Source organism: Furipterus horrens, unplaced genomic scaffold (genome assembly GCF_987537825.1).
Source record: "Furipterus horrens unplaced genomic scaffold, mFurHor1.1.pri manual_scaffold_11, whole genome shotgun sequence".
NCBI classification, from domain to species: domain Eukaryota; kingdom Metazoa; phylum Chordata; class Mammalia; order Chiroptera; family Furipteridae; genus Furipterus; species Furipterus horrens.
Window position 1 is genome coordinate 70,364,660 of NW_028327181.1, and position 15,714 is coordinate 70,380,373.

General features: G+C 50.7%; 1 protein-coding gene across 3 annotated transcripts in view; it reads right to left on the reverse strand.

Moving 5' to 3' along the window:
- Positions 1-4,896: 4,896 nt before the first annotated feature.
- The window catches only part of AKAP1 (A-kinase anchoring protein 1), a 59,647-nt gene continuing 48,829 nt past the window's right edge, over positions 4,897-15,714 (reverse strand). For all 3 annotated transcript variants that reach the window (XM_090257766.1, XM_090257765.1, XM_090257767.1), the window contains 9 exons: positions 14,615-14,748; positions 12,896-13,022; positions 12,578-12,705; positions 10,398-10,575; positions 8,807-8,957; positions 8,310-8,377; positions 6,778-6,851; positions 6,513-6,575; positions 4,897-5,978 (listed from right to left, as the gene is read on the reverse strand). In XM_090257766.1, the coding sequence (XP_090113892.1) occupies positions 5,904-5,978; positions 6,513-6,575; positions 6,778-6,851; positions 8,310-8,377; positions 8,807-8,957; positions 10,398-10,575; positions 12,578-12,705; positions 12,896-13,022; positions 14,615-14,748 (998 nt within the window). In that variant the 3' untranslated portion in view covers positions 4,897-5,903. The remainder of the gene's footprint in view (positions 5,979-6,512; positions 6,576-6,777; positions 6,852-8,309; positions 8,378-8,806; positions 8,958-10,397; positions 10,576-12,577; positions 12,706-12,895; positions 13,023-14,614; positions 14,749-15,714) is intronic.

Consider the following 15,714-nt stretch of genomic DNA (forward strand, 5'->3'; position numbering starts at 1 on the left):
GGGCCAAGAGAAAGGAAAAGAAATCCACCAAACACACACGAGTGAGTCATAGCAGCTTTATTCATTATGACACAAACTAGAAACCCAGAGGAACACCAGAGAACGGGTAAGTTGCAGCATGTTCATACGCGGATTGCACATACCCAGACACCACGGCGAGCGGAAGCAGCACGCACCCTTAGTGGACGATCCATTCATGCGATGTTTCATTACAGGCAAACGAATCTTAGGGTGACAAAAGAATACTGGTTACCTGGGGAGAGGGGATCGGAGATAAAAGGGCATCAGAGAGAGGAAATCCTGGGGTCTGGGAAATACTCCTCTATTTTCATCTGCTGATGGTTACCCAGGTCGATATGTGTAAAAATGCACCGCATCCCACAATCAAGATTTGTGCACTTTATGCACCTCAGTACATATATGTTATACTCCAAAGGTAACAAGTTTTAAAACTGCAGTCAAACCTCGGTTCTCAAATTCTCCCATCTCCAACATTTTGGTTCTCAACCAAGTTGTTCACGGAAAGAAACGTCTTGGTTGTCAGACTTTGGTTCTGGACCCAACACCCTTCTGGCAGCTGTACGATCAGTCACGCATCTCTCAGGCGACAAAGGAGATTCGGTTTTCGAAAAAATCACTTCTCGACCAGCCTTCTGGAACGAATTAAGTTCGAGAGCTGAGGTTCCACTGTATATCTCAATGCCAGGGCTGCAGCCCAAACCAATTCAATCTGCGTGTCTGGGAATGGGTCCCAGGCATTGGTAGCTTCAGAGGCAATTCCAATATGCAACCAGTGCGGGACACTCCTGCCCTGTCACAGCGCTTCTTAAACTTTGATGTGCACACACATCACCTGGGTGTCTTATTAAAAAGCAGATGTGGGTTCAGTAGGGCAGGGCTCGAGAGAGAAAGGTCAATGGCAGAAGCACAGTTCCCGCCTGTGGCCGAACCAGGGAGGCCGGAGAAATCTACCCCAGCTCTTGAAGGAGGTGTCTGCTCTCTGGTGTCTTCCACGGCTCCTCAAATGCCATCTGTCCCCATGAGATGTGGACTGGGCCTATTTCTAGTGACAAACAGCCAAGACCTCTTCTAGGTAACTTGCAGAATTTGTAAAAATACAAAAGAAGTCAGCCTCATTAAAGGAATCTTCAGGGAAGGCCCCTCTTTGCAGAATAGGTAAGTCTGAAGTCAAACCTAGCAAACCTCAGTGCTCATCTAACTGACACCCACGTTTTACAGATGGGGCTGTGGGAGCTTGTCCCATGCCCCATGGCCATAACTCTGAGTCCTCAGAGGGGAAGTCTGGGACCCAGAACCAGACCATCGACCAGGACAGGCGAGGACAGGCCAGACCTCAGCGACTACACTTGCTGCTCCATATACCACATGCCATTGGTCAGCTGCATCTCTGTTTTGCAGTCTTCTGCTGGGACCCAGACACTAGTCAGTCTCCACCGGAAAGTGACGCTGGGCCAGGCGGAGGGCAAGTGAGCCATTCAAGTTTAATGTCACCATTAAAAGATCCTTGAGGTAAAGGTATGTGTGAGAAGTTTGGAACTCAGAATTGTATTCCAGATGTTCCAACAAAACCCAGGAATCAGATCATGTGCGTGTGTGCACACGTGGAGGAAAAAGGGCAGAAATCTGACATGCTGCTGAGTTTCTTAACGTTTAGGGAGAAAGGATGCCTTAAATATGAGATATTGAGAGAAATATAAATCCAAGTTATCAGTGGATAACTGACATCCACTGGTAACATACAAATAAGATGTTGAAAGCTAAATCTACTAGAGGGGAAAATTTAATCAAGCAAATAATGAGAAAAGCAAAAAAAAAAAAAAAAAAAAAAAAAGGAAAACAATTGGAAAATGAACTAAATGGCAAATAATATTGTAACAGCAATCACAATTAACAAGCTAAATTCACCTCTTGGCTTCACAGATTTCACTTAAAAAATAATTTTAGCAAGTGTTTATAAAACACTCACCTAAAGTGACAGAGAAAAAGGATATAAAATTCAAAACAAAAAGCCCCAAACAGGATACCAAAGCTATTTTAACGCTGATGAGGAAATACCTTTCTGAGCTTTTTCAAACTAAGCAACTAACTGAAACTTATAAAAAGAAGTGAAGAGAAACCAGAAAACATGACAATAGCAGAATCATTTAATGTGGTTTTCTTAGAAATGAACATATAGTACAGGCACAAAAAAAAAAAAAAAAAAAAAGAGAGAGAAAGAGGGTGCAGGGAGGGAGGCCAAAACAATAAGTCTGAATAATTTACGAGCCCGATTTCAGAGATTACATAAAACTTTATACCAAACCAGCAGCATCATTGTTTTCTAATGTCAGAACATAGGCCTCAATCCCCTCCCCCAAATCATTCTGAAAGGCATCTGGAAAAGGTGCCGAAGACCCCTAGCACTTCCGCAACGAGGTCAGGAAGCACAGAGAAGGCTGTCAGTGTCTGTGGCAGGTGAGCAAAGGAACACCCTGGTCCTGTGCTGCTCTGCAGGGCCTCCAGCCACCCGGGCCCCTGAGCACCTAAGCTGCGGTTGGTTTGGACAGACAGGCTGGAGGCAGAGAATATACACACCCATTTCAAAGACTGAGTGAAATAACTCATTTATTTTTAATGTCCATTACATAGAGAAATGAGATACTGGGCTCAATTATTACTAGTGTCACCTGTTTCTTTTTCCTTTGTATTGTGTTTCCTAGAAAAATTTAAATTATACTTTGTGGCTCGTATATTTCTATTGGACAGCGCTGTGCTGGTCTAGAAACAGACCCGGATTCTCTCTTTCCCTGTCCGCATCCTTTAAGACAGTTTCCAACGGAGGCCATGTTTTCCTTTAGATCAGCATAGATTAAAAACAGTCACCCTTCTGGCCTAGATGCCATTAAGTGTCTCCTTTGTTGACATTACATAAATTTTAATTTTTCATGCAAGCAAAATGAGCTCTCGCTCCTGCTGTAGTGTTTCTTTCATTTTCCCTTTCAAAGCTCCCCATGGGCTGAGCCTTGAACTACTGTGGCATTTACCTGGGGAGGTGGGACAAGGCACAGTCATCCTCTTGGTGCTTCAGAGGAGACGTGGTTAAGAGAACCTGGCATGGTAAAGCCTGGCTTTCAGTCTCAGCTCTACTCCTTCCAAAACCCACTTCCTACCATCGGCACCTTCTACCTCCGGGGTCAGTCCCTGCCCCACTGGGTTGTCGTGAGGACCAAGGACTTCCTGTAAAACAGCAGTGTCTGACACAGTCAGCACTCCGTGACTCGGGCTACTATTTTACCCTACACCTGTGATGGTCCGAGATGTAGCAGAGCCCCAGCACCCGCCTCCATGCTGATGCCCGACCAGAACCAGTCACCCCTTCCATTTCTAGTGGGCCCCAAGGACCAGAGGGGAAGCCGATGCAAACACCGGCAGTGAGAATAGGCTGGAAAGCCTAGCCCCCTTAATCCAGCACCCCACCTCTCCCCCACACATGGGCAGATGACCAAATCTCTCTCCGGCACCTGCTTTTCTCATGAGTTTTCAAACTCGCACTTAACGCTGTCCTCCAGGTGGCCCACAAATAATTAATTCAATTAATTAACTCTAAAATGTACTTGCAGGAGTGGTGCAGCTAGACCTCTTATAAATTTTCTCTTCCATAAATGCAACAAGATTATTTAGCAAAATGGTCAAAATCAACTTTTTCAGAACCCTAGAAATAAAAGGCCCACAGCAACTTGAGACGCATCTATTCAGACTGCATGCCTTCACCAACCTCCAGCCTGGTTAGTGACCATCCCTGAAGGCTCAGCCAAGAGAACCTGAGACACAGGAGCAGGCCACCCACCTCCTTTCCCCCACTGCATCCCCCAGCCCTCCATATGGGGGTCTTTGTCCAAGGATCCTGATCTTTGCTTGTCCGTCTGAACCATCCTGGCTTTGGTCTCTGCTCATCCACTTCCCATCCTCCTCCTTGCACCAAAATTATATGATTCCCTCTGTTAGAACCCCTCAACGGCTCCCCAAGATAAAGTCCAACTCTGCACACCAGGCTTTGCAGCTCTCCCCAGACTAGCTCAAGGGCTCCCATATGTGCCTTCTGCTCCAGTGACGAAAGCTGCACAGAAAAAGCCGAGGCCTGGCCGTCACATGACTTGGCCAAAGTCACACCCAGTTACCGCTTGGAGACTGGCTACCGGCAGCTTCGGCTGCATGCGAGCTTGCCCTGGGCCCACTCTGCACGCTGGGAACAGGGCCACCGTTTCACTTCACCACCTTATGAGATGCGTGCCATTCACCTTCTTCCTACAGGTGAGGGAAACTGAGACTTTCAACCCCTGGTTACCTGCAGCTCTGTGGGAGGGCTCCTTCAGTGTGAAGGCTGCTGGGGCCATCTCGGTCTCGGAGCCTCTGAGGCCTGGACTGAGGGCCTGAGTCTGCCTATAAGAGGAGGGACTGGTTAATGAAGATCTCTCTGCTCTCACCACGTTAAGGCTTGTACATTTTACATCATTCTTACCACTACAGTGCTAGTAACTTAATGGATCTATTGAGGATGCATAACCAAAGACTTTTGGAAACCAGTACCTTACACTCAAGCCTGGCTATTTGAGATGTCCACTGAGGAAGCCAGAGGATGCTCACGGCCACCTTATGGGGCACGGAGGGGGAAAGGCCAGATGCAAGTTTCTGGCTACCCTGCCTTCAGAGAGCCTCAGCCCTCCAGCCCGGCACACTCACAACTGCCTCTTTACTCCCCAACCCTCTTCGCCATCGAACAAATGACTCAAAGCTACTGTGTATCCGATTCAAGCTTTATACAAGCTTAAGTTACTTATTTAAAACCGCACAATGTTGGAGCCAGTTTAAAAAAGAATCAAACACACCACTGCCAGGTAATTCAATGAGTTGCTTTCTTTTTTTTAACAAATTTGTACAGAAAGAAAAAAAAAAAATTCCCCGGATCACAATCTCTGGTCATTCAGTGAGTTGCTTTCTTTTTTTTAAACAAACTTGGACAGAAAGAAAAAAAAAAAAAGTCCCCAGATCACAACCTCTGCCATGCAGTCACCCTGTTCGGCACAGAGGACCACAGGTCCCAGCAAGAGGCGCTCCGGGCGCTGCGACTTCTGCTGACCACCGGCCTGGGGCGCGGAAACGCCATGAGTTCCCTTTGTTCTCCAGTGTATCTTGTATAAAATATTACATTTTTTAAACACATATTTACAGGGTTTGCACAAATAGAAAATGGTTACAAATTACAACAAGGCTTGGCCAGATAACAAACAGTTCGCTTCTCCCACGGACCAAGGCCAGAGAGAGGTATGATTGCTTTGTATGTACATACGCATTAAAAAGTCTGCCTTCTTAGTGGCCTAGGTCAAGTTTATAAAAACTGGTTAAACATCATAAGCTCATTTATGGAGGCTGTACAAGTAATTAATACCAATGCATCAGTTCATGTCTTGCTCCCTGAAGAAAGATTTTGAAGCAAAAGAAACCCTCTCAATCACGCAGCTGCCGCCTCAGCCTGTCTGTTGCAGTTGGTTTGGTTTGGGGAGGAAGTGGGAAGGGAGAGAGGGATGGAGGGGAGGGAACAGAACAACTTGGTCAAGATAGTTTTCCTTCCATTTTTGTTTTTCTTCCACTTATTTTTTTAACAGCTTAGAATTAGGTTAAGCTGACTGGCTTGTTAAACACCATCCTATGGCTTTGAAAAGAATCCACAGCTCCTTCCTTGTCTCAGAGACAAACCACCTTCTCAACATGACTAAAATATGTGGGGAGAGAAAAAGGACTTTCTGAGGAAGACAAGGTTTGTTATTCTGATGTAAAGTCTCTGCCTTGAGTGCCAAGCCCAACGTCAACAGTGCAACAGACTCAAGCAGCTGCGGGGACGGGGGTCAGAGGCTCGTGTAGTAGCTGTCTACCCACTGAGCGAGTCCTCGCTCCACCAGCGACCGGTTGATCAACACCACCTGGAAAAGAAAGTTCCCTTAAGAGCTCTGCCCGCGGCACCCAGGGGCCCCTTCTCACGCTGGCGTGGGGTCTCCCTTTTAAGGCCCAGGCGACCACCGCCGGCTACTGCTACAACAGCAGCGGTGGAGGGGGTGTGACTCATTTTCTGGGTCAGCTGGGGTGTTTACTTATGTGTTCTGCCGGCATGAGGTCAGGCTTTTCAATGCATTGAAGAAACCTAAGCAGTGATATCGTGAGACAGAGGAGAGGAAAACCCAAGGGACAGAAGGCTCGTGACATTCTGGGCCAGATACTTCTTTGCTGTGGGAACTCGCCTGTGCACTATAAAATGTTTAGCAGCCTCCATGCCCTCTACTCACTCCCAGCTGTGTCAGCCACAAAGGTCTCCAGACATGGCTCAAGGTGCCCTGGGGGACACTGGTCTAGAGCTGCATCCTCTGATTAGCTTGGGAGGAGCAATGCCAGCACCGGCCCTGCGCTGAGCTGATCGTTACTGCTGGCAGTGACTCAGAAGGGAAAAGGACAGAACTTACCTCATCTCCAACCACACTCCACAGCTGAATCAGAGGGATGCCAGTTGGGCTGTAATTGGTCACCTGAAAACAAACAAAAAAGCCCAGCACGTTTGGAAGTTACCCTAGGCACCTCGCTGTCAAGACTGCTGCTGACCCAGGGCAGGGGCCGCAGGAAGGCAGGAGCTACAAGGGCAGCGCCCAAGCAGCCCGGGTGCTCGGCACTGGAGGCCGAGAGGCCCTGCGGAAGCCTGGCCGGCCCTGCCCCCTCCCACCAGCCACGCACCTGAGCCAGCAGCGCCGTATTTCCAGTCATCTCGCTCATAGCTGCGTCCGCTTCAGGTGAGAAGTGGTCTCCATCTTTCGAAGGAGAAGGAAAAGCAGCATTTAGACTCTCACTGAGGCAGGGCACACTTGTCACACACTCAACTTCCAGGTGTATTCCAAGCAGAAGGCCTCAGAGGCTGCCGTGGGACCTGAGAACTTCATCTGGGAGAGCCACCAATGTCAGGAACAGAGCCAGGCCTCTACGTACACTCAGGGTCCTTGCTAAGTGCTACTCACAGGGGGCAGAGGCCCAGAGGGATGGACACTCTGCCTTCAATGGAAATACCACCACCACCACCTATTCAGGGGCTGACTGGGCTGAGCACATTGGGTATGTTCTTCCACTGAATCAGTAACACCCTACAGAGGGCAGGTGTTATCCCCTATTTCTAGGTGAGAACACAGAAGACAAAGGTTGATGGCCGAAGGTCAACCAGCTCCTAGAGCGATGCAGGTGGAATTCAAACCTGCCAGGCAGTCGGCCACACGACCCTACGTGGGCAGTCACTACAGAGCAGATGGCAGGGCACTGAGGCAGCACCCCTCATCAGATTATAAAAGTTACATACAAGAACACACCCAAGGCAAGAGACGGTAAGGACGTGAGAGGCAGGTTTACGAAGGTCTGGGAACATCTTATGGAGGAGGGAGCATTTCAGCTGGGCCTGGATGGACTGTTGAGATGGATAGAAATGGAGAGGAAGTCTGGGCAAGAGCAATAAAAAAAATCAAAATGAAGACCGTGCGCTACATTCTAGCCAACAAGACTGCAGGCAGAATGTAGTGCTTCCAAAGCATTTCATTGCTTCAGACAAGCACAAGATTTAACAGGGCAGCTCTGGGGAGGGAAGAGCATGGAATCAACTAATCCCTGCAAATATAAAACTCCTGGTCATTAGTAGCTGCTAATTGACCAGCATCCACAGTTCCTAGGTTCATGTAATTCCCTTGGCCATCCTGAAAACCAGATACCACCCCATTTTCCAGAGGCGGAAAAAATCGAGGCTAAGTAACTTGCCCAGAAGCAGACTGCCGGTTCCCTTCCTTCAGGCACTGTGATCAGTCTAAGACAGCACAGTGGACAGGTGAGCATTAGCGTGGTCCCCACAGTGCCCAGAAGCTGAGGCCCAGCTGCATGGTGCTGGTGGCCGAAATGCCTGCCCTCAACCTCAGGTACTAGGACTCTGAACCTCAACTATGTTCTGAAAGGCGCCGGCAGTGGAAGCCTCTCTGAGTTGCAGGCCTGGGTAAAGTCTAAGCTGTGGACCTGGAAGGGTGGGCCATGGACCAGCAGCATTAGCCCCACCTACAAACTAGAAGGACAAGTTTCCAGGCCTTAGCCCAAAGCTATCCATCAATCAGAAATGGACAGTGGCAGCAATCAATGTTAGCACAAGCCCTCCAGGTGAAAATGAGGCTCTCAAAGAGAAAAAAACCTACTCTCAAAAACTACCCCCACTCCGCCCCCAGCCAGAAGCCCCCACCTGTTACCTGACAGAGGCATCACGCTGTCCAGAAGGACTTCTGCTCCCTGGAACGGCAGGGTCACAAAATCAGACCTAGAAAAACAAGAAAGGAACACACTGAACGTGGATTGAAAACTGACTCCACTCCAGGTTGATATTTACTGTGTTAACGCTGTGACCCTAGCAACCCAGGATGAAGCAGAGCAAAGATCCCTGTGATGGGCAGCAGGCCTCAGTTCCCCACACACCTGAACACAGGCCGCCAGCTCAGCCGCAAGCCTGACCCCAGAGGGTCTTCAGGCCGTGTGACACTCGGGGGAATTCTTTCACACGACAGGCCTTTCTAGCGCAGTTTGTGGCTGAGGTGAGCAATGGACTCTGTTTAAGTCACACTCTGCTAAAGCAGAGCAGGTAGCAGGGAGAATTAACCCATGTCCCAGGCTTGGCAGAACTGAGCCGGCTGCGCAGAAATCGGTGCCCTTAGAAGCAGGGTGTGTGCCCGTGTGAGGGGCCTTGACTCACCGGATTTGCCGGAGCTCATCCACTTTCACTCTCTTATATCCCCCGTAGTCCACGTAGCGAATCTCCACTTCATTGCTCTCCTCATAGGAGGCCACCACCTGGGCTCGCCACCAGGCGCCATCCACCCCGGGGGCCGCGCAGATGACCGTTACTGTGGGGCAGGAAGAGAACGTGTGGATGAGCCTGGCCCAGGCAAGACACCAAGGCCACCCGGTGAAAACCACCCACCTCCCACCTTGCTTCTCAGAGGCCTGCCCCCCACAAGCCGCAGGGGACCTGAACAGCAAGGGCTCCCCGAAGCCTCCCCAGAGCCTCTGACTGGCCACTAGAAGGACCTGGAATGGGAAATTCAGCCTAGCAGGTGTGCATCCAAAAGCTATCCAGACCAAAAAGCATTCATCTAGATCCCTTTACTCTGAAATTTACTGAAGCCCACGATGGACAGAGATAAACCAGAATAAAAAGTGAAATACAAAACTCTAGAAACTGGGACCTATATTCTAAAGGGAAAATCCTAGAAAGACTCAAAAATCTTCAAGTGTAGCAGATCTCAGCGGCCTGGTAGGCAGGGTCTGCCTCAGCCCACGACAACTCAGACGGGGCGCTGACCCGAAGGGGCTCGCAGGCCTAACCCCACCTCTTCTGGCCTTCGCTTCAGGAAGGTACTGAGGGCAGGGATACCCTGGGTGGCCAACAAGGCCAGAGAGCAAGTGTTCCAGTAGTCAGTCACCAACCCCACCCCGGGCCACAGGAGTGGGGCCGACTGTATCAAAGGGGAAGTCGCCCAGTGGCACCCGTGGCAGCTGCCCCGGCTGCTGGGATGAGGGCCTGGGACACAGCTGACCACACGGGGCCTGATCCTTAAAGGCAGCCCCTCGTGCAGGTTAGTCTTTACTGCTGGGTTGAGGCAAAATTACAGAATCTGACAAAATCTAAAATTTTTATTCCTCCAAAAGGAAAACCATACAAAATGCTACAGATAACCCAAAGGTCTTCCTAAAGCTTAAATCCCATTGGGGGACTGCAGACGTGGAGTCATTGATGGGGATGGTGGAGGGATATTCTGACTTTCAGTTCCTGCTAACAGGGCAACAAAGACAATAGTGACAGAGAATGGGCTCGCTGGGTTCGGATCTCAGCTCCAGCTCAGGTATCACTTAGGCAAGTCACACGATTTCAGAGGCAGTTTTCTCATCTGTCAAATGGAGATGGTCTAAACTCACTGCAGGAGTCTGATGCCCTCAAGGAGCTTTTGTGGGCACTGATCTGTATCAGACAGTTTACATATAACACACACAGTACCCAACTCTAATTCCTGGAACCAGCGGGCATCCATTCCATTCAACAGGTAAGTGGCAGAGCTGGAACCTGAATCCACGTGTCAAAACCCCACTCCAATGCCAGGGCTCCATCAGCCAGTGGAAACAGCAGCTGGGGCTAACCAGGGAACTCAGCCCAGAGCAACCCATGCCAAGAGCAAAAACTCGGGGATGCTGACCCCATGAGGGATCCCAGAAGAGCTGCCCCCACAACCTCTTCCCTGGCCTGGCCAAAGCCCAGGGCTCCTCCGGGCCTCCAGGGCAGCACTTACTTTCCACCGGGGTGGGCAAGGTGGGGATTCCAGGCTGAGAGTAGCAGAGGTACATCTGGTGGTCCAGGCTGCGGAGCGCGTGGAAGGTCGGGTGTGTGTGCTGCTGCACAAACAGGTGCCCAGCGTTGACCTGGTTGACCACGATCACCTCCACAGTGATGCCATCCGGGAGCATGAGCTGTGGGGAGGCGGAGGGGCAGCAGGCCCTGCAGCAACCCCTCAAGTGTGGGGTAAGCCCCAAAGCCCCAGGGCAAGTCTCTGAACTTGTACCTCTTTGAAAAGAGCCTGGCAAACCAAAGCATGTGGCACACAGATGCCAGGGGTTCAAGGAAAACTACTTTAGCATGGAAAGGGTTTGGACATGACAGTGGCCCTTGTCCTGTGATACCGAGAGTAACCACTAGAGGCGGCCTCGTGTAGGGCTGGGCAGGGAGGCTTCAGGAGCAGACTGTGGAGGCCTTGCTGGGCCTCCCACTGCCCTGGACAAGGTCCATCCGCCAGAGCTCCGCCACCCCCTGCCCCCTGCCCCTCTGAGTCTGTAAGACCGGGGGAAGGCAAACAGGAGTGAGGCAGCCACTGAGACAAGGTGCCAAGGTGGGCAGGCCCTCAGACCCATCAGCCAGCTCCTGTGGGCGAATAGCTGACCCCAGGAGCTTGGGGTTTGACAGCGTCTCTCTACCTTTCTGCCAGCAAGGGTCCACCATCAAAGTCTGCAACAGCCTGAGTCGTATTTCCTCTTCTCTAGGCTCCACTGACATTCTCCCAACTCATCCCCATGCTGGGATTTGGAATGCAGGTTTGCTCAGGGGTCAGGCCCACACTAAAGGCCCTGGGAGAGGCCAAGACCAGCCCCTGGAAGAACTGTCCTTAAGACTAGCTTTCCCCATGCTAGGCTGCAGGAAACACCTGGGTGCTCTGGCCACAGCAGAGCGTCTCATCCACCTCCCAGCCAGGTGGCACGAGAGGCTCTGGTTGAGTCCTGGCCGCCCCCTCTCCCCCAGGGCTGCCAGTTAAAAGGCATCTGGGACCTCTTCTCCAGTCCCACAGAGCCACACATAGAACTAGGGAAGGAAGCTGCAGTAGCCACTCAATTATACAGAAACAGAGTGGGCATGGGGCCCAGCGTCCTGAGGACAATACTGATTCAGAAATGAAGCGCTGAGTGAGGTTCAGCCCACTCCCAAATATCCACGAGAAAGGAAAAGGGCCTCCATTGCTTCCCCCAAAGCACAAGGGTCTCTAGAGGGGGCAAGATACAGGACCCAAAAGTCCACTGTCCTGAACAAAAGCTGGGCAGGCAATTTTCTTGAGGCAGCGCATTCAGCCCACGTGTGAAATGCAGTAGTCACGTGTGTCATAATGGCACTTTGGTCAAGGAACGACTGCATATATGATGGGGGGACACCATACAGCCTAGGGGCAGGAGGTTATACCGTCTAGGTTCATGTGATTATACTCTACGTCCGCGCAACAACAAAATTGCCTGATGACACCTTTCTCGGGTGTATCCTTGTCATTAAGCGGTGCGTGTCTGTAGCCTCAGCAAGATGAGGCCCAAATAGGGCAGGAGGTACAGTACAGGAGAGATAGGCCCCAGAGACCCTGCCATCCCCCAGGACACAGGGGTCCCCAAGATGTCAGCTCCACCTCCTGCCGAACTCCCAGGTCCACCAGCAAAGAGTCACATGGCTTTCTGGGCCTGGTGGAGGTTACTGCTTCTCCTTTATACTCTAGGTACCTCCTGGGAAGCAGGACGGAGAAGGGAATCCTTCACCAAGGCTACCACTAGATCTGCCTCAACTAGGGGTAAGGAATGACCCATTACAAGCCCATCTAAGCCCACAGCAGTGGGCCCCACCCAGACTTCAAGGAGTCCCACACCAGTCTGGACCCTCCCAGTCTCCTGGAGAGACTACAACCCTTCCTCAGCAAATGCCTTGAACATAAAGGGTACCCAGGGGGCAGAGCCAGGGGAGAGCAGTTCTTCCAATCGGGGACCAAGAGGCCTCTGGCTTCTTACCAGAGGACACAGGCTAGAAGCAAAGCTGACCAGTGGAGGCCAGAGGCAGGCAGGCACAAGCACCAATGAGCCCTTGGCCCAAGGTCTTGGAATTTCTTGTTTGGGGCAGGTAGGGCAGAAAAGGGCACAGGAAGTCCTGGGCTCCCAGGAGCATGCTCACCCAAGAAGTCATTGGCAGAGAAGGCAGTGCCAGTGAAGGCAGTGGGGGAGCATAGATGTTGGTGAGGTTCAGTTCCTTGAACTTCTTCCCAATCAAGTTCAGCGCCTTGTCTACATGATGCTGAGAGCCTACATGAGGGAGGAAGGAGGAGTCACATGGGCAAGACGAACACAGTGAAACCACACCCAATTCCACAGGACTTCTCCCAGAGTTCAAGTGCATCTTTAAGGTGCTAAATTTTGCCTAAGGAAGAAAGGCATCTACAGGGGCTAGAAACCCAATGACTTTACTAAACACAAGGCAGCAGCGGCCACTGACCTTCTATGTGGCAGATTTGGATGTTCTGGGTGTAAGGCAGGGTTGAGATGTAGATCTTGGCACCCGATGTTTGCTTCAGAAAACTCACATACCGCCCCTGCTTGCCAATGAGCCGACCGACTAAGTGCTGAGAAAGAGTGAGTTGGTTAATGGGAAACCAATTCCCTGTGCTCCCAAAGACCTAACTTTGTTTTACACAAGGTCAAACTCAAACATATGAACTGTTAATATGCCAGCACTCCTTTCCCGGGCATTATTCTAAGCCCCTGCATTTGGCTCAAATGTATGAAATGGATACCTTTTTATCACCATTTTACAGATGAGGAAAACAAACCCAGAGAGGCTAAGTAGTTTGCCCAACATCACACAGCTAAAAGCAGCTGCACGACCAAGTTTGGCTCCAGGACTTAGCAGTTCCAGTTTCATCCTCTGACAATGTGGCCTGAACCCAGAAAGCAGCACAGGCAGCAATTTCTCCTCCCAAAACCAGAGTATGAGATGTTTTACCAGCACAAGGGTCAATTTACACCCCTTCCACCTCCTCGAGTCTACTCAGGATTAAAGATACAGAGGCTCAATTTGATAGTAAAGATCTAAGAAAGAACCTTTGGGCACCTGCTGCCAACTGAGCCTTCAGAGCCTGAAACTCGCAGATATGCCCAAGCACACCAGAGTTCACGGCACGGAGAGCGGCCAAACTTAGCCATGATGTAAGACACACTCTGAATCAATCCCAAATGACCCCACCCCCACGGAGCTTCTAGAGACTTGGTCCCTCAGTGCCCAGAGCTGCTCAGGTATGCCCTTCACAGCCACTGAAGGAGAAGAGGACAAGGTGGCTATCAGGGTCCCTGGGGGAGGAGACAACTGAGGAAGCTGGCACCCTGTCAGAGTAGCCCACCTGACCCAGAGTTCAAACCAAGCGAAGTCTCCCCGGGGCAGGGCACTAAATACCCCGGGAGAATGCAGTCGGCCAATTACTTCTGAGCCCCAGAGATAAACATCAAGACCAAGGCAATAAGTTGTAAGTTAGAACAAGAAGCGAGAAACCACTTAAGCACCCTGGAATTGGGGACTGGTGAAGTAAATTGACATTCATACAATGAATAATGCAGTTAAAATTACATTTTCAAAGAACAGCACAGGAAAATTAAATTGTTAAATATTTAAAAGCATTAATTAAAGCAACAATCTCAGTTTCGTTTAAAAACTACAGGGTATAAGACAAGAATGAAAAAAGTCTTCCCAGTCACTCTCGGGGGTAGGATTAGAGCTGATTTTTATTTTCTTCATACAGTTCTAAATTATCCTTTGCCTTCTCAAATTTTATAAAATATGGATTTATGCTGTGCTCAATTATAAAATACTTTGCATTGGAGAGCTTGAGCAGAGCACAGCGAAGGGACTCCCCGCTGGCCCATGTCCTCCGTCTGGTTTTGCTAGACTCTCCCAACAGATCTGAGCACTGGGACACACAAGCAAAGCCCAGGGGCGGGAGCAGGCCTGGGAGTCTGAAGAGGACAAGAACAGGACGCTCCCAAAGGCAGTGGAGAAATGCATCTTGCAGGAAGCTCTCTGAAGCTTGGCAAAGCGGAGAGTTCCCTTTCCCTTCAACCTTTGGTCACCTAGGACTTTCTCCTGGTTGACTCCATCCCCTGCACCCCACCCCCTAAGCCTGACGACCCTGGCCCAGGGGAACTTTGAGCTCACAGCCCTTACCTTTGGCACTTCAATCTCCCAGATGATGAGGTCGACCTTCTTAGGGTTGGAGCCTGCCTGGGCGTTCTGGAAACTGTCAGTCTTCCTGAGGCCACAGCAGCCATCCACGGAATCCATGCTGTTCCCGTCCGAGCCTGCAGGGGAGGAAGCAGCATGCACAGACACCCAAACACCAGCTCAGTGCAACTAATAATGCTCAACTCCCCAGACCCACATTCCGGGGAGGCGCTGCTCCCCGCCCCTCCTCAAACTTGGCAGGTGACTGTCGACTCGAAGTCTCGAAGGCTCAGAACAACCCCAATGAAAGGAGGGCTGGGGGTGCAGATACACCTAATTTTAGCCTGTCCAACTTGCTTCATTGGCAGCCATGCCCAGCCACGCCCAGCCACAGCTGCTGGAGCAGACAAGTGGTGAACTGGGAAGACAGTGGCCCAGGAGGGGCAATCCACGGGGCAGAGGAGAGGACGGGCCAACAGGTCCACATGGTCCCAGGAGCTGGGTATTAGGTACAGGCCCCTAAAGAGACCGACTGGTCACAACCAGTCCATACCTTTCTAACAACACCAGCCCCTCAGACCAAGAGTCCCAAGGTCCCCACTAGAGCTCACAGTAAGTGGCCTTCAGCCAAGCAAAGCTAGAAAAAGCCCTCCCTCGCTGGTTTGTCTAAGGACCCTGTTCTTACATCCAAAAGTGGATGCAGGAAGGAGGCCCTCCTTTCCCTCTGCTCAGTCCCGACTTGTGCAACCCTGAGTGCTCCTGTGGGCTCACGGCGGGTCTTTACGCCCCTGGTCCAAAGGCTGAGCTAAAGCTCCCTCCCAAGAGGACAGCACAAGCAGCAGGAGTCTGGCACTGACTTGGGCTGCTCCACTCTTGATCAGGAGTGTGCAAAGTGGACCACCACAGAAAAACAGGGGGCCAAACCAGCTTAAGAGAAGTGGTTCTGATTTAAATATGGACAAGTCAATTGCCAGAAATAGATCAATCCTGAGATTCTACTAATTAGGTTAACTTGCACATGGTTTCACCAAACCCAAGGCATTATCCTTTGCCAAGCAATCCATGTACTGTCTGGATGCAGAGGAGTAAGAAGGCTTAAGAGA